This window comes from Eptatretus burgeri, chromosome 17 (genome assembly GCF_056783735.1).
Source record: "Eptatretus burgeri isolate ZD-2024b chromosome 17, Ebu_testis_v1, whole genome shotgun sequence".
Lineage (NCBI taxonomy): Eukaryota > Metazoa > Chordata > Myxini > Myxiniformes > Myxinidae > Eptatretus > Eptatretus burgeri.
This window is the reverse complement of record NC_140977.1, coordinates 11,978,196-12,005,634: the sequence shown is the minus strand read 5'-3', so window position 1 is coordinate 12,005,634 and position 27,439 is coordinate 11,978,196. Positions and strand designations below refer to the sequence as shown.

The 27,439-nt window shown below is 46.2% G+C and overlaps 1 protein-coding gene across 1 annotated transcript; it reads left to right on the top strand.

The window, feature by feature from the left end:
• The first annotated feature begins 488 nt into the window (after positions 1-488).
• LOC147009326 (uncharacterized) lies at positions 489-25,533 on the top strand. The gene is made up of 4 exons (XM_085861972.1): positions 489-1,342; positions 13,922-13,984; positions 17,900-18,043; positions 20,264-25,533. The coding sequence occupies exons 1-4, from the start codon at positions 1,222-1,224 to the stop codon at positions 21,619-21,621; spliced, it is 1,686 nt and encodes a 561-aa protein (XP_085718098.1). The 5' UTR covers positions 489-1,221; the 3' UTR covers positions 21,622-25,533.
• Positions 25,534-27,439: the final 1,906 nt, after the last annotated feature.

The following is a 27,439-nucleotide window of genomic DNA, read 5'->3' as shown; positions in this document are numbered from 1 at the left end:
TTTTAAGTCTCGTTGGCTGCTTAATTAACACCAGGTGGGGTTGACTCAGCCTGTCATCCTCCTGAGGTTGGCGAATTGTGCACTGGTGTACCGGTGAAAGGGGCACAGCATCAGTGGCACAGCTGTACTCCAAGAAATGGTCGGAGTGGTGACCCTTCCAGATTGTGCCAAACGGCCAAGGAAAAACTGATTTGGCAGTTCCAATGCTCTGTTCAAAGATTATCACCCACGAATTATTGAAAGATGAATTTAATGCTTTAATTTTTACTCGACTTTTCATTCTAATTCTTCAAGATCTCCAAGCATGCAGATGCAGCGCCCTCCCCCTAAAATACACGGTGTATTAATGCACATAGATAAGCTCGTCAGGGGGATCCTCCTTCTGACTTATCGTTATTTGACTTATCTGACGAACGATTTATTTATCGTTATTTCTCTCTCTCTCTCTTCCTCGTAACCTGTAGCCGTTGTTAACACAATAGGTTCGTTTTCAGAAGTTATTACAGGAGGATCGAGTAAAACTGAAAATGACGACCCGAGCATTTGCTCGAGCACCACGGCAGCACTGTTACCATGGAGACCGCCATGTTGTTAAGCGGTCCCGAGCACTCGATTGCATAAATGCTTCCAAAACGATTCTTGGTTGGTTCGGCAAGATAACCGAGGATCGCTTTTTTGAAGGTTTTAATGTCTAACGGGTCCTTGGTTCGATCCAGAATCCCTGTTATTTTAGCCTCTCAGTTTTTTTTTTAAACAAAACCCGGAATGTTTCCCACGAATCATTCAATATGTCGCGAATCTGCCGATTGGAATTGTTGAATTCACTCATTTCAGAGATTGTTTGATCGCAGAGTCTTCCTTCCACAGAACCACTCTGTGGTACGGTCGCCATATTGGTGCTCCCCTTCATCGTTCAGGAAAATCGGGCGAAAAATTCATGTTTTATACGATGTGGGGGAAAAAAAAATCCTTCAAGTAGTTTCGAATGCCCCGTCAGGATGCCGATATGTAAATGGGAAAAAAAGATCTTGACGACTCTGTGAAAACATCGCAGAGACGAACCAAAGCCGCCTTCTTGCGCTTAGCAACATGGCGGCGAGAACGGGTAAAGTGGCGACACCGCGGTCCGTGCATCGTCTGAGGCGATAATCATTTAATTTCTCTTCAGTTCGGTGCTTCACCGGCGCCGTTGTTTGACTGCATTGAACTGCACCGTGCGCCATGAACCGAGATACGTCCGTGGAGGAGTACGGAACGAAAGCCCCGGGATCGAGGAGCTACTTCGATGGAGGCGACGCGCTCAGTCCGGGAGGTTGTCCAAGCGACGAGGAGTCTGGAGCCGGTACGTTCTGGTCGTTCCCGTGCGGCCTCCGTGTTGTGCTCTATTTAAATAAATAATATTTCATGTGGGTAACCTCACGATGTCCGCCTCGGGTCCCCTCGTGCACGATAGTGCCGATGTCCTTGGTTTTGCACCCTCTGCTCTTCTCTGTGCTTTGTCCTCCCCCAGGTTTATGCACGGCACACATGGTCCACCTCCACCATCAAGACCTTTCAGCTGAAACGACCGAAATCCAGGATCGTTGCTCACCGCCACTCATTTGTTCCTCTTCCCCCCCCCTCCCCCCCACACACTTGTGGAATCAACATCCACATCCTCTTCAATCTTATTCTTCCCTCCAGGTTCTCAGGACGGTTGTTCACCACCATCTCAGATCTTCCTCAATCCAAAAACCATGATCTTTTATGCCCTCCTCCATCCAAATTTCCAGTTTTCCCTCTTTGGAGTTTCTTTCTGTATCCATATTGTCCACCCCCATGCATCCTCTCCTGCCCTCCATTCCTCCCCACACCCTTTGTTTGTCTGGGTCTCCTTCTATCTTGGCACTCTACTCCGCTGTTGGTGTCCCTCATGCCTCGCATCCTCTCTCCACCGCTCGTTTTACATCCTGGTTATAGCCCTGATGTGTTTAGCAGACGAGCTCTTCCGTGAGCCTCGACTATGTGTTCAAAGAAACAACTACCTACGGATCAGGACGCTCGAATCCCCCAGAGACAAAGTCATTTATCAAGAAGTATGTCGACTTCTTATGTAGGGATGGCCAGGACACTCCATTGGCTTGATACAACATAAATCCTCAAAAAAAATTTACCACGATAAAATTTATAAACCTATAGATTACCTCCCAGTCATCTGCAAAGAATTCCCCATCCAAGAACACTCATTAAACTTTGGGACATCATCCTCCAACAAGAAAAATGAGACACAAAAGTTCCCATTTGTTATTGTTCTTATTCTTCTTTCTTTTTAGCCGCGTCTCGCGTAGCGAACGCTGGCTCTAAGAGAGCTCCGCGTTGTTCTTGTTGTTGTTCTTCTTCTTCTTCTTCTTCTTCTTCTTCTTCTTCTTCTTCTTCTTCTTCTTCTTCTTCTTCTTCTTCTTCTTCTTCTTCTTCTTCTTCTTCTTCTTCTTCTTCTTCTTCTTCTTACAAAACCTTTAGGACTCAGCTCTTTTATATACAGGATCCGGATCTCCTTAAATACTAAACACCTGTACACATCCTCGCGTTGAGGGTGCCTTTTGAGAGCATCTATCAAGAACTTTTTAATATATTCGGACATTTGCTTTAAAGTTTCGAAAAGTTCACGTTACTATTTAAAGATTATTCCATTTAATGTGCTGTAATTTCGTGAATACACAATTTTCTCATCATGAACAGAAGCCTCCATGACGGGTCTCGCTATTGCCTCCATCAAGGCACGTGACAAAATATCGGAAGTTGTTGTTGTTGTTATTGCCTTTAGGACACGGCTCTTGGACACATTTGTCCTTGTTTTTTTTTCGATAGCCTAACTCAAAATTAGCTGAAGCTACGAACTTGGTTTAAACACCAATCTACTGCATTTTATAGTGGGATGGTGCAAACTGATCGAAATTTTAATAGTTTGGAGAGATTCCACGAAAAGTACACAAAGGTGCATTGCTTTGTGAAGGAATAGGAAGGGATCAGAGTTGTGGGTGGGACTACGACTGTCAATCAGCTTGAAGAGGGCGGGGACGCTCAACACATTTGCTCAAGGGCCAATCAGACTTTCGTGGCTGTGGATAACCGTGGAATATTACCAGCCCTGTCCATGCAGGGCAGTCACGGGGACAATCGACAGTAACAACACACACATTTACCAATGTAAAGCATGGTGTGTTTTTGTGTACCAGTGTGTTTGTACATTTGTGCATTTGTCTGTCCCCTTTCATAAGGATAATTTGAGCAGCGTTTTAAGGGTCAATCTTTAAGCATGACTGTGTGTTCATAATGGTTGATTTTTCAGGATAAAAAAAACAAAAACACTTTTCATAAAATAGTAATTACATCTATTGTGTTAGAATTGTAGACGGTGACTTGTAACCGGGCCTCATAGGTGGTGTACAGAAGCGGTAAAAAGAATAACAAGCCGGTAGGCGGACATGGGTAGTCGACTACCCAATAGAACCTGATGCGATGGGCCCGTTCGATGGGGAATAATGACCTGAGGATTAAGCACAAGAAAATTCATGATTCTAGCTTCAAGGGTTAATGCTGCAGATTGTTTTTTCGTTAAAATACCCCCACATTTAGAGGTTTTTCGGCCGTTGCTAGGCAACGGAGGGGTCCATAGCAACGGTTCTTTCTCACACATAACTAGGACATACCATGAACCTACCATACCAGTTTCATGTATATCTGACTCAGTCTCTGAGATATAACGAACTTCGTTTTTTTATTGTTTTCGACCAGGGTTCGTTCAAAGTCTATCTTCTCCAACAGTTTTCATAGTCCCGTTGCTAGGCAACCAAAGGGGTGTTAGCAAGCAGCAGACCTTACGCGGCACAAGGGCATAAACTGGTCCTACCACCAAAATTTCATCAAAATCGAACAACTGCAAGGGGGTCAAAAACCCCCGACAAACACACACACACGGACAGACCGACACCACGACCAACAAATAAGGGTAAAAATATATAGATCCCCCCAAAAAAAATTTTATCGAAAAAAAAAAATTTTTCGAATTTTTTTTTTTCGACTCGATCAACTACCCAACAATAAATACAAATCACAGGGAGGTGAAATTCGCTGCACATGATGTGTAAAATGCGCAGAGTAGAATCAGTGTTCATTTATGTCTGTAAGATGTCGAATAAATAAAGAAGATATAAGCACACCTGACACGAGGCCGAGGCTTCAGATAGAAAATTTTCACCATAGGTGTAACGACTCTTATAGAATGTTTTAATGATAATTATGATGTCATAGGTCACATGATGTGGCAGCCATTTTGGAAAAAAAGGAAAAACTTTGGACTTCTGTATCTCTGAAACCACTCCATGGATGTATTATTGATGGGGAATACACGTTTTAAATTTCAACTTGATCGGACACATGGTCTGGCAACCAGAATTATTTAATTTTCTGATCTGGGTTTTTAAAATATATTAAATAAGGCTCACGTGGCTGTGCATGGATTGGTTTGAGAGTTTGAGGATAAATTGTATGGGGAAAGAAAATTGATGACGTCATCGGTCACGTGGTGCAGAAGCCATGTTTTTTTAGGTTCGGAAGCCCGAGACAACCCTCAAAAACAACATAAAAACCTTCAAAAATGTTTTTCTCCGAAACGGCTGAACAGATCAAGGTGAAACTTTACAGGAATGACCAACTATCCACGAGGAAGAAAATGTTCTCCACCTATGACATCATAGGTTACATACTTTGGCAGCTGTGATTTTTTATTTGAAGCATAAACCTTTAAAAATCTGTTTCTCCAGAATGGCTCGACAGATCGAGGGGAAACCTCAGACATGTTCCCCAAGCCTTGACGATACCAGGGTGTTCACAGATAATTAATGTTACATGGTCTGGCAGCCATATTGGATAGAGCAAGAATCTTTAAAATAAATATTTCTCTTGAACCACTTCATCAATCGACATGAAACGTCACAATTATGATCTAGTTGTCATGGTGAATATTGTTGCAGGCCGGGAGGTCGGGTGAGAAGACCACTAGGTGGGAGAAGCTATCCTGGTTCCCACCAGACTCCCCGGAATTGTAGGCCGTCGCACACGGATAATTCCGTGACGCGGAGGGTCACTTAACCGACCGTGGACGCCAATAACTCAACCGCATGACCTAGGGTCCTCCCGTCTATGGGTTAATCGGGTTACCTAATTAATCACGTCGTCTAATTACCGGGGAACATGCCCTCGGTACGCCTTGTCCGAACCGGATCACTCTACCGGACCGGATCACTTTACCAAATCGGATGCAGCCAAGCGACACTGCCAAGGACGCACTGGCTAAAAGGAACGGATCATTGGGAACAAAGTCCCGGTTAAACTAGGATTCGGACCATGCTGGATCAATGAAAGAAACCACAAAGACGAGCTGGGAACATTCCTAATGATAATTTATTAACAGTGGGCGAGGAAAGGTATGTGGCACAATCAAGAAATATTGGGATGTGTTGTGCAGGAATAGGGGAGAGAGGTGTGGTGCAGCAAATAAACAGGCAACTTACAAAAGGGGACACAGAGCAGACTTAACGTGAAAATAATAACAATAATAACAATAACAATCTTCTGCAGTCTTACTTAGGCAGACAGGCGCCAGCACATACGCACATACACAGACACAGAAAACCCGATAAAGAGGGAGTATTGCAACGAAAAGGGAAAGGAGTTGAGGCCACGATTTCTGTACCTTTGTACTTGATAACACAACGCACCACAAATACGTTTCGGGGGGGGAGGGGTACCGCTCTGTGGTGCGGTACCCAGCAGTGGGCGCGTCGTCTCTGGCTTCAGCCACTCTTGTGGAGACCTTGTTCGTGAAGGAGGAACTTGGGTGGAGAAGGGGCGGAGTCCAGAGTGCGAGGACGGAGTGGAAGGCAGGACCAGGTAGCAGGTGGGGTTGACATCGTGAGGGCGGAGATGAGGAGGCGGAGTCCAGACAGCAGGAGGCGGGTCGTGGTGGTGTCGACGAGGGCGAGTTGAGAGCGGGAGAGTGGCGGAGAAAGAGAGAGAGGCGGAGGGACTGCTCTGGCGTTTATTGCACCTGCCGGACTTTATAGGGGGGAGGGGCCACCCCGAAGTGAACGTCATCACCTGAATCGGGCGCTCTGATTGGCCCCGACCCCTCACGTGGCCCGTTAACTTGGGCCGGAACCGCCTCACTTAGTTTCCAGCAAGGCCATCTCAAACAGCAACCAGCAAGGCTATCCCTAAGTTTCCAGCAAGGCTATCCCTAAGAGAGGATGATCACCTGTCTCTGTTATCATCTGAGCTCAAGCGTTTGGACATCGGGATTGCAGCTCTCTCTGAGGTTCGGAGACCGGATTGCGGCGAGATAATGGTGGGTGGTTACACCTACTATTGGTCTGGTCGCTCTGATGGTTATCATACCCAAGGAGTTGCTGTAGCTGTGTCCAATAAGCTAACCCCAATGATAATTGAGGTAACACCGGTCAACGAGCGTATTATGAGATTAAGGATTCGCCACTCATTAGGTGTCATTTCCCTGGTCTCTATTTATGCTCCGACTGAGGCGAGTGATCTCACCATGAAGGACACATTCTACGCCACACTCGAGTCTGTGGTTGATCAGTGCCCCAGACGAGATACACTTCTAGTCTTGGGGGATTTCAATGCATCGACTGGAACTGATAGGGATGGTTATGAGGTTTGTGTTGGTCCCCATGGGTCAGGAACTATGAACCAGAATAGCACTAAGTTCCTTGACTTTGCAAGAAGTCATGGACTTAGGGTGGCTGGTTCATGGTTTCAGCGCCCGCAAGCTCATCGCTGGACTTGGTATTCCAACGCTGGCGCTGTGGCAAAGGAGATTGACCATGTCCTCATTGACGGTCGTTGGAGGATGATCCAGAACTGCAGGGTCTACCGGAGTGCTCAGTTCCTCAATACTGACCACAGGCTTGTTGTAGCAACTCTAAAGCTGCACCTTAAATCCTGGAGAATGGTACCATCCCAGCCTAGGCTGGATGTTGCCAAGCTCAGGGATGAGAGAGTAGCTGAGGAGTTTGCGAACAGGCTGAGTGGACACTTGGGGGGTCTGGGTGCTTTGGGGGGTCCTGAAGAGTTGTGGAGCACCTTCAAGACCATCGTCCTTGATGTTGCCGGTGGATGCCTTGGAGTTCACCGCAGGGCAAAGAAGAATTTTGTCTCTCAAGGGACACTGGATACCATTGACCAGAGTCGCAGGGCCAGGCTGAATGGCAGAGCTGAGCTGTTCAGGGAGCTGAGGCGTAAAACTGTACGTGCACTGAGGATGGACAAGGAGGCCTATGTGCGAGGAATCTGTGAGGGGGTAGAGCATCACCTGTGGACAGGTGATTCTCGTCCCGCTTACAGGGGAATTCGCGCATTACGTTCATCCAAGCCCATCCCTCGGAGCACTGCAGTTCGAGCAGAGAGTGGTAGGCTCTTGACAGAGGAGTCTGAAGTGAAGGCCCGCTGGGCCGGTTACTTTGAGCGGTTGTACCAGGCTGATCCCCCAGCTGTCGAGTTGGACGTCAAGGGTGTTACAATTCCTGTTGCTGACCCTCGAATCAACTGTGGTCCACCATCGCTTGTGGAAACACGGGCTGTGGTGAACCAGTTGAAACGGGGCAAAGCTCCAGGGATCTGTGGCATCCATACTGAACTTCTCAAGGCTGGTGGAAATGCTGCACTCGTGTCGTTGCATGCAGTTTTGTGCTCTGCCTGGAACACAGGCATCATCCCAACTGACTGGAAGAGGGGCCTTGTTGTCCCTCTCTGGAAACGGAAGGGTGATCGCCAAGACTGCAACAACTACCGAGGGGTGACGCTGCTCTCAGTGCCGGGCAAGGTCTTTGCTCGGATAATTCTTGATAGGGTTCGCCACCATCTGCTTGAGCACCAGCGTCCAGAGCAGTCAGGCTTTACACCAAAGAGGTCAACGATTGACCGTATCCTTGCCCTTCGTGTCCTCACCGAACGCAGACGAGAGTTTCGGCAGGGGCTGCTTGCAGCCTATGTTGATCTCTGTAAAGCGTTCGATTCAGTGAAACGGGATGTCCTCTGGAGGATTCTTGGTCTTCGTGGGGTGCCACCGAAACTGATCGATCTGATGTCTGAACTCTACTCTGGTACTGAGAGTGCTGTGAAGTGTGGTGGTACCATCTCTGACTTATTTCCAGTTGTTACTGGAGTTCGTCAGGGATGTGTACTTGCCCCCACACTTTTCAGCACTTGTATGGACTGGATTTTTGGGAGGATGTCGGAGAGATCAAGTTGCGGTGCATCGTTTGGCAATGTCAAGATCTCGGACCTTGATTTTGCAGATGATGCAGTCATCTTTGCGGAGACTTTAGACATCCTCTTGGGGGCCCTCGAGGTGCTGAATGAGGAGTCGGAGCCGTTGGGATTACGGATTTCTTGGGTCAAAACTAAGATCCAGGCTTTCGGTGACATCTTGGATGCTGCTGTCCTGTCTGTGTCTGTTTGTGGTGAGGATGTTGAGGTCGTGGATAGATTCACTTACCTTGGCAGTGATATTCATGTCTCTGCAGGTTGTGAGCCGGAGGTCAATAGACGTCTGGGTCGGGCCTGGGGAGTCATGGATTCACTGGATCATGGGGTGTGGCGCTGCCGGTACCTGTGCGGGAGGACGAAAGTCCGAGTCTTCAGGTCCTTGGTACTTCCAGTCTTGCTCTATAGGTGCGAGACTTGGACTTTGACCAAGGATCTGAGACGGAGACTTAATTCCTTTGGTACCAGGTCTCTTCGGAGAATCCTTGGCTATCGCTGGTCGGATTTTGTGTCCAACGAGCGGTTGCTGAGAGAGACTCGGATGAGATTTGTTACCTGCATAGTCCGTGAGCGTCAGCTGCGGCTGTATGGACATGTGGCTCGTTTTCCTGACGCTGATCCTGCTCACCAGATTCTCTCAGCGAGGGATTTTCATGAGTGGAGGAGGCCAGTGGGCCGACCACGTGCCTCATGGTTGCAGCAGGTTCACCATCATCTCAAGGAGATGGGGATGGGCCTGGCATCTGCCTGGGGGATGGCCAGACGGAGGCCCCTGGAGTACCGGCGGAAAGTGGACGCAGCGACGCGCTGTTCTGGCACATGCTCCCATACCTGACCTGACCATCTCAAACAGCGGCAATATTCCGCTCTGACCCCACGACACGACACGAATCACCCACACTGAAATTGGTACGCGAATTGTCGTGCAAAACCCCCGGGCCACCCCCTGGCGACCGGCCGAGGGTCCCCGCATGCCCGCTCGGGCATTTTTCCAGCAACGATCAACGCGCTCGCTCCGTGCTCGCCAACGTGGCCCGCACTGTACATTCCTCGGCTCAATCACAGCTTCACTGGCTGTAGAGATGAGAAGACGTTCACCATCCGTGGAAAATCCGCTGCTGCCAGCGAGGGCCGAAGATACATCGTCATGGATAAATCCATGCACGTTTCACGAGCTGCGTATGTGTCTGCCTTCGAGCACATTCCATGCAGCGAGTGTGGTTCGGCCATTACGCACGTGGCCAGCGCTCGTGTTCGCACGACTCCGCTAGTGTGTGCGCGGGGCAAACACCAATATATTTCGGACATTGAGGTTGAAAAGGAACAAGCCGCTTCTACTCCGCACACTCATATCCTGCCCAACATGGCGTGGAGTTGTCTTTATCGGCCTCCGTACGCGTTTCGTGCAGCGTGGGCGTCGTGCTGGCTGTGTTTCCTGTGTTGTGAAAAACACCATTCTTGCAGCCTCTTAAGAGGTATTCATTCGCATGCCTTTTTAATGCAACCAGCAATCTTCCCCAGATCATCGGAAGCTCGAGTCGATAATCCCGCATTGCTAAGCGCACTATATGACTCACTGCACACGTTGGGTTAGGTCTCGCCCGGGAACGAGGATCTCTGTGCAGCAGTTCCCTCACAGCGGCGCCGCATGCGCTGGCCTCAACGAGGGCCCACCTTACAGCGAAGGCGCACGTGGCTGATTTACCTCAGGAATAATCAGACGAAAAGAAGAGTCGGGATGAAATGAAGAAAAAATGATGTAAGCAAACCGAGCTATGAGATCATTGCAACGCACTCCCTTGTTGTCCCGCTTGACAAAAGGAAAGGGACTATCTCCACATACATTAATGGAATAACTGTCTTGGGACACCTATCTGTTGTAGGCATGTGGTTCCGAGAACCGAGAACAATATTATTATCAGGTCAGGCCAAATTAGATCTGTGACTTGCTACCGACGTGTATGCGGACCATTTAAACCTGTGCGAACCTGTTTCATGGTCGGGTTGTCTGTGACTAAACTGTCTCCCCCACCAGGTTTCCTGGTGAGGAGGGTTTATGGATATGGGCACCCAGCAGGATTAAAAACAAAACCTGTCAAAAGGTGGAGGAGCTCCTTGTGAGCCAACAGCCATCTATATCTAGTGCCCAACTGTGTCCACGGACGTCCTTCTACAGTTGGGTTATTTTTTTTTTGGAGGTTAGTGGCAGGATTTGCACTCCAGCCACAGTGAAACACGTCATTCCGCAAAACGGACAAATGCAAAGAAAACTGAAAACCCACTCCGTGGGAGTACCTCCTGTGCTGCTTCCCTTCGCAGGGCAGCTCACTGGATGACAGGATTGGGGAAAATCCTTTTGGACCCCCATTCCTTGATGACAGGAGGAAAAGCATGGGGGTAAGCTTCTTGGGTCAGATTGCGGTGGTGTGTGGCGGAGTGGTGCTAAGGTGTCATCCACGAGACGGTGGTCTCCTTGGGTTAACCTAAGGTGGTCCCTTCAGGTGGTTGCCTGGAATGTCCTATCCCTCAGAGAGGATGATGACCAATCTCTGTTATCAACCGAGCTCAAGCATTTGAACATCGGTATTGCAGCACTCTCTGAGGTTCGGAGACAGGATAGTTGTGAGATCATGGCAGGTGGTGACACCTATTATTGGTCTGGTCGCTCTGATTGTGACCATGCCCAAGGAGTTGCTGTAGCTGTGTCCAATAAGCTGATTCCAATGATAATTGAGGTAACACTGGTCAATGAGCATATTATGAGACGAAGGATTAGTCACTCCTTGGGTCTCGTTTCCCTGGTCTCTGTATGTTCTCCGAATGAGGCGACTGATCTCACCGTGAAGAATGCGTTCTATGCCACGCTCGAGTCTGTGGTTGATCAGTGCCCCATGCGAGATACTCTTCTTGTCTTGGGGGATTTCAATGCATCGACTGTGACTGAAATGGATGGATATGAGACATGTGTTGGTCTCCATGGGTCTGTAACTGTGAACCAGAATAGCACCGAGTTCCTTGACTTTTCAAGAAGTCATGGACTTAGGGTGGCTGGTTCATGGTTTCAGCGCCCACAGGCTCATCGCAAGACTTGGTATTCCAACTTTGGTGGTGTGGCAAAGGAGATTGACCATGTCCTCGTTGATGGTGGCTGGAGGATGATCCAGAAATGCAGAGTCTACCGGAATGCTCATTTCCTCAATACCGACCACAGGCTTGTGGGAGCAACTCTATAGTTGTAGTTCAAATCTGGGAGGATGGTATCATCACAGTTTAGGCTGGATGTTGGAAAGCTCAGGAATGAGGGGGTAGCTGAGGAGTTTGCAAACAGCCTGAGTGTGGATTTTGGGGGTCTGGGTGCTTTGGAAAATCCTGAAGAGTTGAGGAGTGTCTTTCAGACTACCATCCTTGATGTTGCTGGTGGAAGTCTTGGAACTCACTGTCAAATGAAGAAGAATTTTGTCTCTCAAGGGACACTGGATACCATTGACCAGAGTCCCATGGCCAGGCTTAACAGCAGAGCTGAGCTGTTCAGCGAGTTGAGGCATAAAACTGTACATGCACTAAGCGTGGACAAGGAGGCCTATGTGCGAGGAATCCATGAGGGGGTAGACGGTAGAGCATCTCCTGTGGTCAGGTGATTCTCGTCCTGCTTATAGGGGAATTTGCACGTTGCGTTCCTCCAAGCCTATCCCTCGGTGCACTGCAGTTCGAGCGGAGGGTGGTGGGATCTTCACAGAGGAGTCCGAAGTGAAGGCCCACTGTGCCGGTTACTTTGAGCGGCTGTCCCAGGCTGATCCACCAGTTGTTGAGTTGGATGTCAGGGGTGTCACTATCCCTATTGTTAACACTCCAATCAACTGTGATCCACCTTCGTTTGTGGAAACACAGGCTGCGATTAACCGGTTGCAATGGGTAAACCTACTGGTATTTGTGGAAGCCATGCTGTATTTCTCAAGGCTGGTGGAAATGCTGTACTCATGTCGTTACATGCATTTCTCTGCTCTGCCTGCCTGGAACACAGGCATCATTCTAACTGACTGGAAGAAGGGCCTCGTTGTCCCTCTCTGGAAAGGGAAGGGTGATCGCTAGGACTGCAACAACTACCGAGGGGTGACGCTGCTCTCAGTGACGGGCAAGGTCTTTGCTCGGATAATTTTTGAAAGGGTTCGCCACTATCTGCTTGAGCACCAGTGCTCAAAGCAGTCATGCTTTTCACCAATGAGGTCAACGATTGACTATCTTTGCTCTTTGGTTCCTCACTAAATGCAGATGATTGTTTCGGCGGGGGCTGCTTGCAGCCAATATTTATCTCTGCAAAGCGTTCAATTCAGTGAATCGGGATGCCCTCTGGAGGGTTCTTGGTCTTCGTGGTGTGCCACTAAAAGTGATCAATCTGATGTCTGAACTATACTCTGGAACTGAGAGTGCTGTGAGATGTGGTGATTCCATCTCTGACTTGTTTCCAGTTTTTACTGGAGTTTGTCAGGGGTGTGCACTGGCCCCCACACTTTTTCGAGCTTGTATGGACTGGATTCTGGGGAGGATGTCAGAGAGATCAAGTTGCAGTGCATCGTTTGAGAATGTCAAGATCTCTGTCCTTGAATTCGCAGACGATGCAGTCACCTTCACTGAGACTCCGGACATCCTTTTGGGGGCCCTCAAGGTGCTGAATGAGGAGTCGTAGCTGCTGAGATTATGGGTTTCCTGGGTCAAAACTAAGATGCAAGCTTTCAATGGCATCTTGGATGCTGCTATGTTTGCACCTGTTTGTGGTGTGTATGTTGAGGTCACGGAGAGATTCACTTACCTTGGCAGTGATATTCATGTCTCCGCCGGCTGTGAGCCAGAGGTCAACAGACATCTGGGTCAGGCCTGGGGAGTCATGAATTGACTGGATCATGGGGTGTGGCACTTGTTGCAAGTATGTATAATGATGGAATCATGTGGGCGGAGGCATATCTGGCGACGTCGCTACGTCAAAAAGTGCCCTTCTGGTTGAAAATGTTTTTATTACCTGTCATGTGTTTTATTCCAGGAAATCTAGCCCTTCTTTTTTCATTCGACTTGGAACAAATTGCAACAGAAGTTTTTTTTTCCCACATTGCATTTCTATGGGGTCCCCCAGAACACCATACTAAAACGCATAAGAAATCTCTGTTGCGGAAATATGTATACGTTGCATAAATCCAATATGTATGCCAAATTTTAATATCTTGCAATATCTTTGCTATCTAATGGAATATTTCAGTGATTTAAAATTCGAGAATGGGGTTTTTGGACACAAGGATGCATTTGGAATACATACTTTGAAACGTGATTGGACGAATAGCTCATTTGCATAATTCCAATATATCCACCAAATATCATTAGCTCGCTTAAAATTTGCTCTCAGGTGACATGGCTTGCCTGAGCAACCGAAACAACACTTGTATTTTGCTTCTAGCTATTTTAGACGATGGGAAACATCGGACAACAAACTGCTCAAGCGTGCTGACGTCATTTTCATTGCATGTTACTCCTTTTGTTTTGTTTTTTAAATCAAATTTACAAATTGTTTCCTCTTAACAAGGGTCAAACACATATGTTTTTTTTTTTTCAGATTTTATTGTGAAGGTGAAGGTGGAGTCGGAGTTTGTTGATGATTACTTCTCGTTTATCAAAGGTTTGAGCAACTATGACTACAACAACATTACTGTTATAGTTCAACTTGAATGATAAGAATACATTTCCTTCCATAATATAAACACTTTGCTCCCTTATATCTGGTACCTGTTGTGTTTCCCACTGTACAAGTGTTCATTTTGTAAGTTCAGTACTATTGGACCCTGCTATTCATGGGAGATACGTTCCTGGAACATGCCAGGAATGGCGAATCCGCGAATAGTGGGGCATTGTTTCAATGGAAAAAGGGGGGATAGGTTCCCAGCGGTTCGTGACCCGGAAAAAATAACGCGAATGGTGAAGCCGCAAATGTAGACACCACAAATTGTTTCAATGGGAAAAAGGGGGATAGGTTCCCAGCGGTTCGTGACCCGGGAAAAATACCGCAAATGGCGAAGCCGCGAATGCCACGCATTGTTTTATTGGAAAAGGGGGAATAGGTTCCCAGCAGTTCCTGGTTCATCGGGGAAACTTTTCAAAGTTTAAAATCTTTTCGACTGTTAATGCACATGATTACAGTCTCATAAAAAATGCTTACAAATAAAAAAAAAAGAACACGAGGTCCCATTTCCAATGTTTATTGAAGGAATGCAATTAACAGTTTATTAAAGGAGATTAATCAACCATACCGTAAAAGTAAAAAAATTAAACAGCACCAGGTACCATTTCAAATGTTTATTTGCACAAACGAATGAACCCTGTGTCGTAAGAGGCGACCAGGTTTGCGTCAGGAAGGGCGTCTGGCGTAAAACCTGTGCCAAATCATGATGCGGATCATAACGGATGATCCGCTGTGGCGACCCCTAACGGGAGCAGCCGAAAGAAGAAGATTTGCACAAACGAATGCAACTTTTCAAATGATGATGATTTTTTTAAAATCCAGTGAACTCAGTGGAGTCGTCTGAAGGCCACACAGGTGGGGTTGCTGATGAATCGTGCACCGAAAGGAATGTAGGTAAGGGCACTGAAGCAGATGAGGATCCTGAAGAGTTGCTCAGCGAATGGGAGGTGGGAGAGGCTGGATAGGCAGGAGAGACAGGTGATGCAGGTGAGGCAGGTGAAGGTGCTGGTGCTCCTGAGGTGGGCGGACCATGGCGGAAGAACTCCGTGATTGAGAGCTGCCTGGCAGATTGCTGTAGAATTCGATGTAGCTCCTTGTATGGGAGCATCACATCATCCAATCCCCTCTTGACTTTGAAGTAATGCTCCATGACCGGATCGACGTCTTACAGCCTCTCGGTAACTGACCGAATGTCCTGCAGTATCTCATCCAGGAACTTGACCGTGAGTTTGGACCTCAACACCTCTTCCTCTTCACTGCCCACCTCTTCCTCCTCCTTCTCCTCCTCAGAAACCTCTGTAATGGCTCCCAACTCCTCCTCGGCATGCGAGGCAATAAGAGCATCCATCTCTTCCGGTTCCATGTCGTCAAAGCCTTCTCCTCCCACCTGTCATGACCGTGACAATTTTATGCCTCTCTTCCATGTTGTCGGGAAAGCCTCTGAAGTTCTTCACTGCCTGTGGCCACAGGTTGTGCCAGCAGGCGTTGATGGTGGAGGCTTTCACCTTGTCCAGCAACTCTTTGATTGCGCCGATGCAGTGAGCTATGTTGAATTCCTTCCATCACTGCCCGACGGTGAGCTCTGGGTCGGCATCCATCACAATCAAATTGCGGCGAAAGGTGCGGCAGGTATAACGTGTTTTGAAAGTCGAAATTACCCCTTGGTGGAACAACTGGATAAGGGAGGTGGTGGTGGGCAACAGAAAGATCACCTCGACATTTGGCTGAGCCACATTCAGGTGGCCAGGAGCATTGTAGAGCAGGAGAATCTTGAATGCAAGGTTTTTGTTCAGCCAGGTACCTCTCCACCCGAGGAACAAAACAGTTATGGAACCAGTCCATGAAAATTGCTGCCATCACCCATGCCTTCCTGATAGCCCTCCAAAACACAGGCAGCATGTGCTTGTTCTTGTCCTTGAGAGCACGTGGGTTCAGGGAACGGTACACCATCATGGGCTTCATCATACAGTACCCTTTTGCATTTGCGCAGAGAAGAGATACCCGGTCCGTTGTGGCCTTGAATCCCAATGCTGTCCCCTCGTGCTTCGAGACAAAAGTTCGCGTTGGCATCTTTTTCCAAAACAGGCCAGTCTCGTTCACATTGAACATCTGCTCCGGCAGGTACCCCTTCTCCTCGATGAGCTGCGCGAGTTGAGCAGGGAACACATTGGCCGCCTCATGGTAGGCGGAGGCACACTTGCCTGTCAGTTTTACGTTGCGGAGACCGTAATGATTCTTGAAGCGGTCAGCGGTCAGCGGTCAGCGGTCAAACTATCCCCTGCTCACTTGGAATGGACTGGGGCCGCTCGTACCCCCATCGCTCGTACCCGCGCCACTCCTGCTTGTGCTCCCCGTGCCAGCAAGCTGCGCGTACATAGTAATGTTCGAGAAAAGATCCTCTAAAGGGGCACCCTACATATACTGTATCGGTTAAAACCCGTCAGTATATAAAGTATTTTTTGTGGACCTTGAAAACGAAAACACATAAGATAATGTGCATGTGTGTGACTAATTTGTTTTAAAAATTGGTGCCCCTTTGTATGAACTTTTTGAGAGCATTGCTTGGTTCCTCCTAAGAACACAAGGTGAGTACAGCACGAGATTTTTTTTGAATCTGCCTTATTTTCTATCGTCTGGCATTTTCCACAAGCTGTGCAATGTCCATTCTTTTTCTATAGTTTGCCACATAGCACACACACCATATAAAGGGGCCTTTTATGCCCCTGGCATTTTTCTCAAAAATCAAGAATGACTGCTAACCTTCACTCTTTCATTCCTCTTTTTTTCCCACCTTTGGAACAAACTCCCACACTCTCTTCAATCCCACTCTTCCCTCTAAGTCTTCAAAACAACTTTTCACCACCACCTCTTATCTTCCCCCATCCAAAACCACGATATTTTCTACCCCCGCTAATCCACCCCAAACCCACCTCCCTCAAATTCCTTGCTTTCCTTCCTGAAAGTCCCTGTAGTGTCCATATTGTTTACCCCGTGCACCCCACCCCATCCCTCTCCATTCCATACATCTCTTCATGTCTGTTCCCCACTGTTTTTTCACAAGCTGGTGCTGGAGCTTTGGCATAAGGTGTCGTTTGAGAAAGAATAGTCTAAGTTGTGGCTTAAGCTGAGCTCTCTTTATGTCACCATCAGCATATTCAAGTTACTTTACTTTCCCTGCACCCTATCTCAAAAATCTCAAGAGGGAATGGTTGTGGATACCTATTACTCGTAAATTTTAAAAAGGATGCAGATCGTTTATATAACCATCACACATTCTCACTTGAGATTTCTGGGATAGGGTGGGGGGAGTATCAAGTAACTTGAATATGCTGAATGATGATGCCTTTCCATTCTTAGCAACAACTCTTTCCTTGTTGATAATGACGAAAATATGTCAGACAAGTGAGTGCCACAATGCATCAATGGAATGATTGATTGTGTGACACTATTGTTCTCTTTCAATCGTTGGTTTTTTTTTATCAAAAAGAATAACCTTGGAATGATGATGTACTTTTCTCCTTTATGAATGTTTTTAATTCGATTTCTTGTGATTTCTTTGACCAGTTTAAAATTCTGGAAAATAAAAAAAAATTCTACATTTTTGACTCGTTTTTCATTGTTTGACGTTTCATTGACATACGTGTTCAAGTCGTTCGAGCAGAATCACATGTTTCTAATTTGACAAACTAGAAATGGATCGGGGCCGAGACATTTATTTTGATGACAATTTTTGCACGAGGTTTGACAAAATTATGTTTTGGAAATCTTTTTTTTCTGTTTAAAAGTTTTTTGGTTTTTTTCTTCCTCGTTTGTTCCTTTCATTCTTCTAATGAACTGATGTCATACGGTTTGCAGATGTAGCTCCTCTGGTTAAGATGGAAACCTTCCAGAGTACCTTTTTTCAGACTTCCCAAGATGCTTTGAGCAATGAGCATGTAAAGCAGGAACCGTGTGATTCTCCTCCTGAGGAGGCGAGCATCGCTGCTCAGCTGCTCGAAGGTATGCCGAGTTACGCAGAAAACACATTCACGGTGTGTTTACTTGTTTGGTTTCTTATTTTTTACATCGAAAATATTTATTTCCAATTAAGCGAAAGTTTGAAAGTTTTTATTTCACCAACACACTCTATGGAAATAGCATTGGGAATAACAAACCAATTGATATTCCGGGGACTTGACAACTTTGAAAGACAAGTTTATCGTACCTCTCACAGCAAACCTGCAGAAGATCAGAAACTGCTTTTCACACCTGCAACACGATTTTTAATCCAGCTAAGTCATACACGCTCACAGTACCTCTCTGAATCGGCAAGGTCTTTTGACATAAAATCCTTCCTTTTCTCCAATGACCTCATCTCAGATCATCAATTTGTATTTCGACCAGGTCACTCGACCTTGGACATGCTGCTTCTACTCTCCCAACCCATCTTTCTTGCCAACAATGGATGGAAGCTGTCAATATCAGACATGAAATCAGGGCCGTCTCTCTAGACATATCTCGAGCTTTCGATACAGTCTGGCACCCCACCTTGCTTTCCAAGCCCTCTGCTTGCAGCATCCAAGGCCAACTCCACACATGACATAGCTTATTGACTTCCTCAACTCTCGTAGCCAAGGTGTGGCTCTCAACGGAATGCCCTCATCTCTTGTCTGTCAAGGCTGGAGTGGCCCAAGTCAGTGTTTTTGCCCCATCTTATTTCTAATCTTCGTTAACTATCTTTCTGGAAAATCCTCTTTATCGATTTGCTCATTACTCCACACTCTGTTGGGCAATCTCTCATCCTTCAAAGATGCAGGCAGGAGCCTCTTCCCTCTCTTCAGATCTTTATAGAATCACGAGCTGTTCAACACTTTGAATGTGCCTTTCAGTCTTGAGAAATCCCACACACTTGCTCTCCGAAAGGACCGTCCAGCAAACCCTCCCATTTACTTGATATGTGAACTCTTATCCACCCACGAGGCCTTCATCCACAGCTTGATGGAGTACTGCTCTCCTCTCTGGGCTGGTGCCCCTGCTTCACACCTTGCTCACCTTGATGCCATGGGAACTAAGGAATCAAATCATAGGAATCGCCCACGACAAAGCTGAGTCTGTGGGCCTATCACAGCAGACAGGTGTGTGGTCTCTCTGTCTTCTACTGGTTCCGTTCTGATCTTGCACCCTCTCCCCTTTCCCAGGTTTCTTCAGGGCGCATGCGATCCACCAGCAAAACCCTTCTAATAAACTTCCAAAATCCAGAATCACTGCACTCATTCGTTCCTCTTTTTCCCCTCCTTTGGAACCAATTTCTACATTTTCTTCAATCTCATTATTCCCTCCAGTTTTTCAAGACAACTGTTCACCACCATCTCAGATCATCCTTCCCCACCCCGATTCCAAAACCATGATATTTTCTATCCCCTTTAACACCCACAGCCCTTGTTCACTTCCTTCAAAATTTCCAGTTTCTCCGACCTGAGTGCTTGCTTCTTTATCCATCTTTTCCATCCCCTTTGTCCTTATGTACCCCTCATTCTTCCCCACATCCCTTATTTGTCCCTCAACCCTGCTGTTGTTGCGTTTTCCCACTCTCTTTCTTCTGTTGCTTTGGCTGTTATGTCCTGATCCATTCAATGTCCATGGGTCTCACCATTTCTGATGGTATGTGCACGAGAAGCTAATTTTCCATGCAATCCTCTCAAGGCAGGTGCAAGTGCACCTTGCATTCTTCAGCAGGCCTGGTGGGCCTGAAACTCTTTGTCCTACCCCACTTTTCTTGAGTTGGTAAAGGCCAAAGGTTTGAAAATCACTTGTTAAGGCACAAAATCTGCTCTTACTGAGGCTAGGTTGGCGGAAGTTTGATCTCATACCTTCTCTCGTCTCGTCCTGCATCTTCTTCCCTTTCAACCTTGTTTGTTGCCCCTCCTTCGTCCTATCGCACTGAAAAAATATGCATCTGTAATCAATTTGTTAATAGTATAAAGGGAAACCTTAGAAAATATAAATATGGACCGTCCATCAGACGTTACTATTATCCACTACCCAGAACAATCGAATAACCTCAGTCACTGTCAGGCCCATTTGAGAATATCAAAAATCCTACCATTTTTTGAATTCTTGATATGTAGTCTTCTGTATGGAGTGGAGGAGAGAAATATGGCAAATGTTTAATCTAACCTGAATGAAATATCTGTCAGTTATGCAAAATTTTAAATGCCTTTTTGTGATTTGTCTTTCCAGGGAAACAAATGCAACTGGTTTCTTGTTCCAGCTGTTCCCAGTTCTACTCGGAAGTTTTCAATCGTCACATGACACACACTGTTTGCCTAGGAACTGACACATTTTTCAGCATGTCTTGCAATAGTAGTTGTAAAAGCTGCACAGAGACCCTCAGAAATAGCCAGGGAAGTGAGGGACCACACAGGTGTTCTGTGTGCACAAAATTATTTACTGCGTTGTCACCTTTAAAACAACATCAAATAATACACGCAGGTGAGCAGCCTTACAAATGCTGTGTGTGTTGTCAATCAACACAATTATACATTCATCAAAGAACACATATCGGAGAGCAGCCACATATGTGCTCCGTGTGTCCTAAGGCCTTTGCTGATAGGACAACATCAAGAAGGCATCAGCAAGTACACACAGGAGAGAAACCCTCCGAGTGTTCTGTGTGTCTTAAAGCATTTGTTCAACCACATCACTTGAAGGTTCATCAAAGCACACATACAGGAGAGAAGCCATATAAGTGTTCTGTGTGCAGCAAGAATTTTCTTCGTTCAACACACTTGCATCAGCATCAGATAATACACACAGCAGAGAAGCCACACAAATGTTCTGTGTGTCTTAAAGCCTTCAGTCGTTTGGAAACTTTGAAGAATCATCAAAGAACACATACAGGAGAGAAGCCTTACAAATGTTCTGTGTGTCTTAAAGCCTTTGTTCAACCACAACACTTGAAGGCTCATCATATTACACATACAGGAGAGAAGCCATATAAGTGTTCTGTTTGCAGCAAGGATTTTGTTCGTTCATCACACTTGCAACAACATCAGATAATACACACAGGAGAGAAGCCACACAAATGTTCTGTGTGTCTTAAGGCTTTCGGTCGTTTGGAATCTTTGAAGAAACATCACAGAACACACACAGGAGAGAAGCCCTACAAATGTTCTGTGTGTCTTAAGGCCTTCGGTCGTTTGGAAACGTTGAAGAATCATCAAACAACACACACAGAAGAGAAGCCCTACAAATGTTCTGTGTGTCCCATGGCCTTTCGTCTTTCGCAAACGTTGAGGAGTCATCAAGGAATACATACAGGAGAGAAGCCCTACAAATGTTCTGTGTGTCCCATGGCCTTTCGTCTTTCGCAAAGTCTGAAGAATCATCAAAGAATACACACGGGAGAGAAGCCCTACAAGTGTTCTTTTTGCCACAAGGATTTCGGTCAATTGGCACAATTATTCCGACATAAAAAAATACACACAGGAGAGAAAATCAAGTTTGAAAACAGCCCAAAAAACTTCTATCAAGAGCTCGGGAAGCAGAAACAAAATGTGACAACTCCCCCTAAAAGAGGACCCAGAAAAGTTTTGTAAAGGTGTATTTGAAGACGAAAAAGAACACGACAAGGAAGTAGAGTGGATACGACACTTAGAAAATAAAATACAACAGCTACAGGAAATGCACCCACTGGCAATTGACGAGAAAAAAAATTAGAAAACATCTCTCAAAAGTACTGAACTTCAAATGCCCAGGCCCGGATGGGATTCCGAACTTCTGGTTCAATCAACTGTGTGCTTTCCATCCTCACTACGCTCGCATTTAATTGGCTCATCCAAGGGGAACAGTCAAGGGACGAATGGCTCAAAGAAGGCAACATTCTTCTGATTCCCAAATCTGAAGAAACCCATCTACCCAACAAATATAGACCAACAACATACAAACTTTTAACAGCTGTAATCACTGATGCAGTTTACGACCACCTCACTCAACAAGGAGCTTTTGAGGCAGAGCAGAAAGGGTGTAAAATGGGATGTTATGGAACAATACACCATTTATTGTTTAACAAAACCATCCTCGAAAACTCTGGCAAACCAACCAATCCAAGGCCTGGATAAATTACAAAAAAAGCCTTTAATAGTGTCCCACATTCATGGATTATAAAATGCATGCAAGTATACAAAATTGACCCCCAGATAACCACACTGATTGAGAAAGGAATGACGCTCTGGAATACAACTCTGATACTACCTTACCGAGAAGGAAAGATTGAAATCCCAGCAGTAAAGATGTGGCGTGGCATCTTACAAGGTGACAGTCTTTTCCCCCTCCTGTTTTGTCTGGCTCTGGACTCACTGAGTAACCTCATCAATGACCAAGGACAAGGACACAGATACAATCTGATATGCAACAGAAAAACGACTGAAGAAACAAGAAAAGTGACACACCTACTGAACATGGATGATCGAAAACTTTCTTTTTTTTTGTATACATTGTCGAGGCTTGTATGAGAGCGAACACACAACACACAGCAAGGGGGTCATGAGACAAAAGGGGCGGGGAACAGAGACATGAGGAGATCTGTGGAAGGGAGAGGGATAGGACGGGGAACACGGGGTATACAAGATGGACATTACAGGGACTTTCTGGAAGGTAAGCAGGCAATTTGAAGGAGGTGGGTTCGAGGTGGATTAACGGCGGTAGAAAAGATCGAGGTTTTGGATGTGGAAAGATGAGAGGTGGTGGTGAACAACTGTTTTGAAGGCCTGGAGGGGAAAATGGTACTGAACAGTGTAGGAATTTATTCCAAAGGCGGGAAAAAAGAGGAATGATCGAGTGAAGGTGAACAGTGTATGGGGTTGTTGGCGGACCTTGAGCACCCTGCGGAAATTTGGTGGGGACATATCAACATATCACATACAGAGCAGGGGGGGGGGCAAGACAGGAGAGAAGATGGTAGAAAACAGAAAGACCACCAGACCTGCCTGTGTTGAGATAGTGAGAGGCTCAAAGACTCACCCTCACTGCGGGAGATACCAATTATCCTAAATGCCTTGGTTTCCACAGCGTGAAGCCGATAAAGTTGAGAGGCAGGAACATCAGCCCAGAGGGGAGAGCAGCACTTCATCAGGCTGTGGACGAAAGGTTTGTATGTGGTCAGGAGCTCAGATGGGCCGAGGAAGGACTTTGCACGACGGAGGATTTCCAGTCGGCGACTGGCTTTGGAGGCCAGGTTGGAAATGTGGCTTTCCCAGGAAAGATCATGGCAGATAGTGAGACCCAGAAGCTTGAAGGAAAGGACTTCTTCAAGAGGATTGTTGACAAAGTAGATGGGGGTTTTCCAAACGGTCCTTTCGGAGAAACAGAGTGAGAGTGTGAGATTTGTCAGGATCGAAAGACATTTTGCACGTGTTGGACCAGTTTGTGATTTTATTTCGATCTGCGGAGAGCGAAGAATCTGTGGCTTGCCAGTCAAAGGGATGATAGATGGAATGGCAGAGGATGGAGTCATCAGCAAAGGGATTAAGAGAGTTTTCCAGAGAGTCAGAGAGATCATTGATGAAAACCAGAAAAAGAACAGGGCCCAGAACGCTGTCTTGAACTCCAGCCTGGACAGGAAGAGGGGATGAGAGAACTCGATTAAGGGCTACACGTTGACTGCGACAGGAGAGGAAATCTGCGAGGCATGAGTGGAGATGGCCTTGGATACCATAGGAAGAGAGTTTGGTGAGCAGGGCAAGGTGCAAGACCGTGTCAAAAGCACGCGATATGTCCAGGGATACGGCTCGGATTTCCTGTCTGGCATTGAGGACCTCCATCCATTGTTGGGAGAGCAGAAGCAGCACATCAAGGGTAGAGTGACCTGGTCTGAAACCAAATTGATGATCAGAAATCAGGCCATTGGAGAACAGGAAGGATTTATATCTGAAGCGATGATGAATTCCATAACCTTGCTGATGATAGGGAGAAGGCTGATTTGTCTGTAGTTGCAGGGATCTGTTTTTGCAACTATTTAATGCAGGGCAGTAATGTGTGCTGATTTCCAAGTAGATGGCAGATGACCTTGAGCAAATGAGAGGGTGAATAGAACAAAGAGAGGGTGAGCAAGAGCAGAGGAGCAGGTTTTTAGGACACGTGGGCTGATGCCGCCTGGACCGGTTGCAGAATCTGAGTCGAGGTTTGATAGCAAACTCTCCATTTTGTCAGGAGAAAAGGACACACAGTGCAGGGACAGTTGGGTGCGACTGGGTAAGGTGGGTCGAGAAAGCGATGGGTTTTGGACACAAGATTTAGATGCAAACACCGAGTTTAGGCATTTAGCCTTTTCACGTGCGGTATCATCTTTGCGGCCGTTTGAGGTAAGGGAGGGGATGAAGGGGAAACAAACACCAGAAACAGATTTGGTTAGACGCCACCACGATTTGGAGGAGAAAGAGACATTTGAGAGTTCAGTCTTGAGACTAGAAAGATGTTGTTTTCTGGCTCTCCTGAAGGTAGATACACACTTGTTCCGAGTTTTATGGACAGAACTGAGATTACCCTCAGTTGGGTTTGCTTTCCATGAAGCAAAGGAAAGTTGTTTCAGTGAACCATGGGTGGGAGGAAGGGTTGGGCAACTGAAGACGAGAGGAGATAAATCTGTGCATGAGAGAGAGCAAGTTTCTTTGAAATATTTCCCAGGATGAGTTGATGTTGGAGAAAGTAGCGATGGGAGACCAGTCTAGAAGTTTGATGGCTGCTTGGAGACCCTGCCAGTGGGCTTGAGTGAAATGCCGGACTCGACGGCGCTGAGGTGGTTCTCTAATAACAGACAGTGTTGTTTACTTTGACAAGCATGTGATCAGAAGAACCGATTGGAGCGATGGAAGAACAGCAGATATTTTCAGGAAAATTTGTCAAAATCAGATCCAGAAAAGATGAAATACCGTTGGTTGAGATCCGGGTTGGAAAGTTGACCGATTGAGTCAGTCTCAATGATTCGCAGAAGTCTTTTGCTGAAGTGCCATGACAGGTGAGAGAGGTACCCACACCAAGCCAACTGGTATGATGACAATGGAAGTCACCACATATGAGGAAGAGAGAGTTTGGATGAAAATATAGAAGATGGTCCATGTTTTCAGATAGTGAGGTGTAAATGGAGTCATCACTGTTTGGTGGACGGTGCAGCACACCTATAAACATGAGGTGGGAGTGGAGGGTAATCCGTAGCCAGAGGTATTGCTGAGGGTGTGGTGGAGTGAGAGCAGTGCATGGAGAGTGAGGAATATAGTTTTTGATGAAGAGAGCAACTCCTCCACCAGGACGAGGCTCAGGTCTGTCATACTGGAGGAGGGAGTAACCCGGGAGAGATACTTGGGAGTCAGAGACATCTTGAGTAAGGAAAGTTTCTGTTTGACAGATTATGTCTGGTTTGTCAGTAGCAACCTGTAGGGAAAGATCTGTCAAGTTTATGCAAAGGCCCGAGATATTTGAGGTCCACACTGTTAATGAAGAAGTAGGGGAGGAGGCTTTGGGTGCAGGTGAGAGGAGGGGAGGGGGAGGGTAGGACAAGGGAGGAGGGGGGAGGGGGAGGTAAGGAGAGTTGTTGAAAGAGTGTGGGGGATTGCAGAATAGCTTGGGGAGGGGTTGGATGAGGAGGAGAAACGGCTCTGTGGTGCTGGGGTGAGGTACAGTGGGGAGTAATAAGAGAGGGAGCAGAAGGCAGTTGAGGATTTGAGGAGGTCGAGTGATGAGATGGAGGAGAGAGGGCAGAGGAAGAAGGCAGCTTTGTGGATGAGAGGGGGGGGGAACTTTGTGAAGGGTGAGTGAGGGGGGGGAAATGGTGGGAGAGGTGAGGGGGGAGTTTTTGAGAAAGGTGAGAGGGAAGCTTGAAGGGGGAAGAGTGTGATGGTTGCTTCGAGAGGGAGAGGTGAGATGGTGAATTGGCACTAAAGTTGGAAAAAAAATGATGATTGAAGGAAAGCGAATATGCATAGCAAACTGGGTTTTTAAATTTTGTTTAGAATTGCGATGAAAGACATTTCTTGAGGGATGCAATAAAGGCGAATTAAGAGAATGGAGAGAAGAAACGCTGTCACAGTTGGATTTTTTTGGACAACGAATGAATGAAAGGTCGAATTGAGAGCAGTCTGTTGAAAGAGAAGAAATAGAAGCGTAGTGAATTATGATACAGTAATGAGAACCACACGTGTGAAAGAGGAAGATGAAGCATTATAAGAGATCATTTTTTCCTATTTTTACTATTATTATTTTTTGATAGAGATTGCACAATATTAGGTAAAGGAAAGGTTGAAGAAAAGATCGTGAGGTGAATGGTGAATTTGGATCGGTAAACGGAGAGGGTGGAAACAGATCACGTGGTTCCGAGAGGTGTGTAGATAAAAGTGAAATTATTTATTATTATTCTTATTTTTTTAAAATAAGAATTGCGTAAGATTTGGACAAGGAACGGTTGAAGTGAAATCGTGGAGGTGTATGGTGAATTTGGAATGGTAAACGCAGAGTGAAGCTGATGGATCAATGAAAAATAACAGGAAGTGGTAGAGAGAGACATGTAGTTTCAGGAGGTGTATAGTTAGAAAGGATACAAGGGAATATATATTTTTTTTGATGGATTTTTGAAGATTAGATAGGATTGGAAAATGGAACGTTGTAGGAAGATATCATGAAGGTAATGGTGAGAGTGAGTCAGCTCAAATAGAAGAACGATGGTGTGCTGGCAGAAGGAGGAAGAAGAAGAATCAGAATCAGAACTCGGCGGTGTACAGGGAGAAAGGGTTGTTGGTTTGTTTTTTTTTCATTTTATTTCAGACAAGAAACAGAGTGTGTAGTTGGGAGGGATAGATGGGAGTGTTTGGGAAAGTGGGGAATGTAGGAATGGATGGTAATAGGGAGAGAATACAAATAAAACGATCGTACACCTAGTTGGGAAGGAGGGGTAGGCCTCAAGGAGCCCGATAAAACAAGGTCGACGAAAACTCACAAAATAGCACAATTTTTGAAACAAAACCGAACTTGGAACACACAGTAAATGTGTAGGTGAAAAAATAAACAGTTAAAATGTGACAGATAACGACCGGAAACTTAACTTTGAGAAAGTCGGCAGAAACCCCTGAGAGAAGTTGCCGTCGCAACAAACCCAGAATCTTAGCCCCAAATGATAAGAAATTGGCAGATCAACTGAAACAAGTAAAGCTGCACTCGGAGGATATCTGAATGGACTTTGGTCTTGACAAATGTGACAAGTGCACATTTGAACAAGGAAAAACAAAAAGAACAAACATCTCAATCGATGAAAGCACAACAAAACAGGAACTTGAAAACGAAGCATACTACAAATACTTAGGAATATAAGAAAGCCCTCAGGTACAACACAAAGCAATAAGTAAAATAATCAGCAACGAGTACCTACGC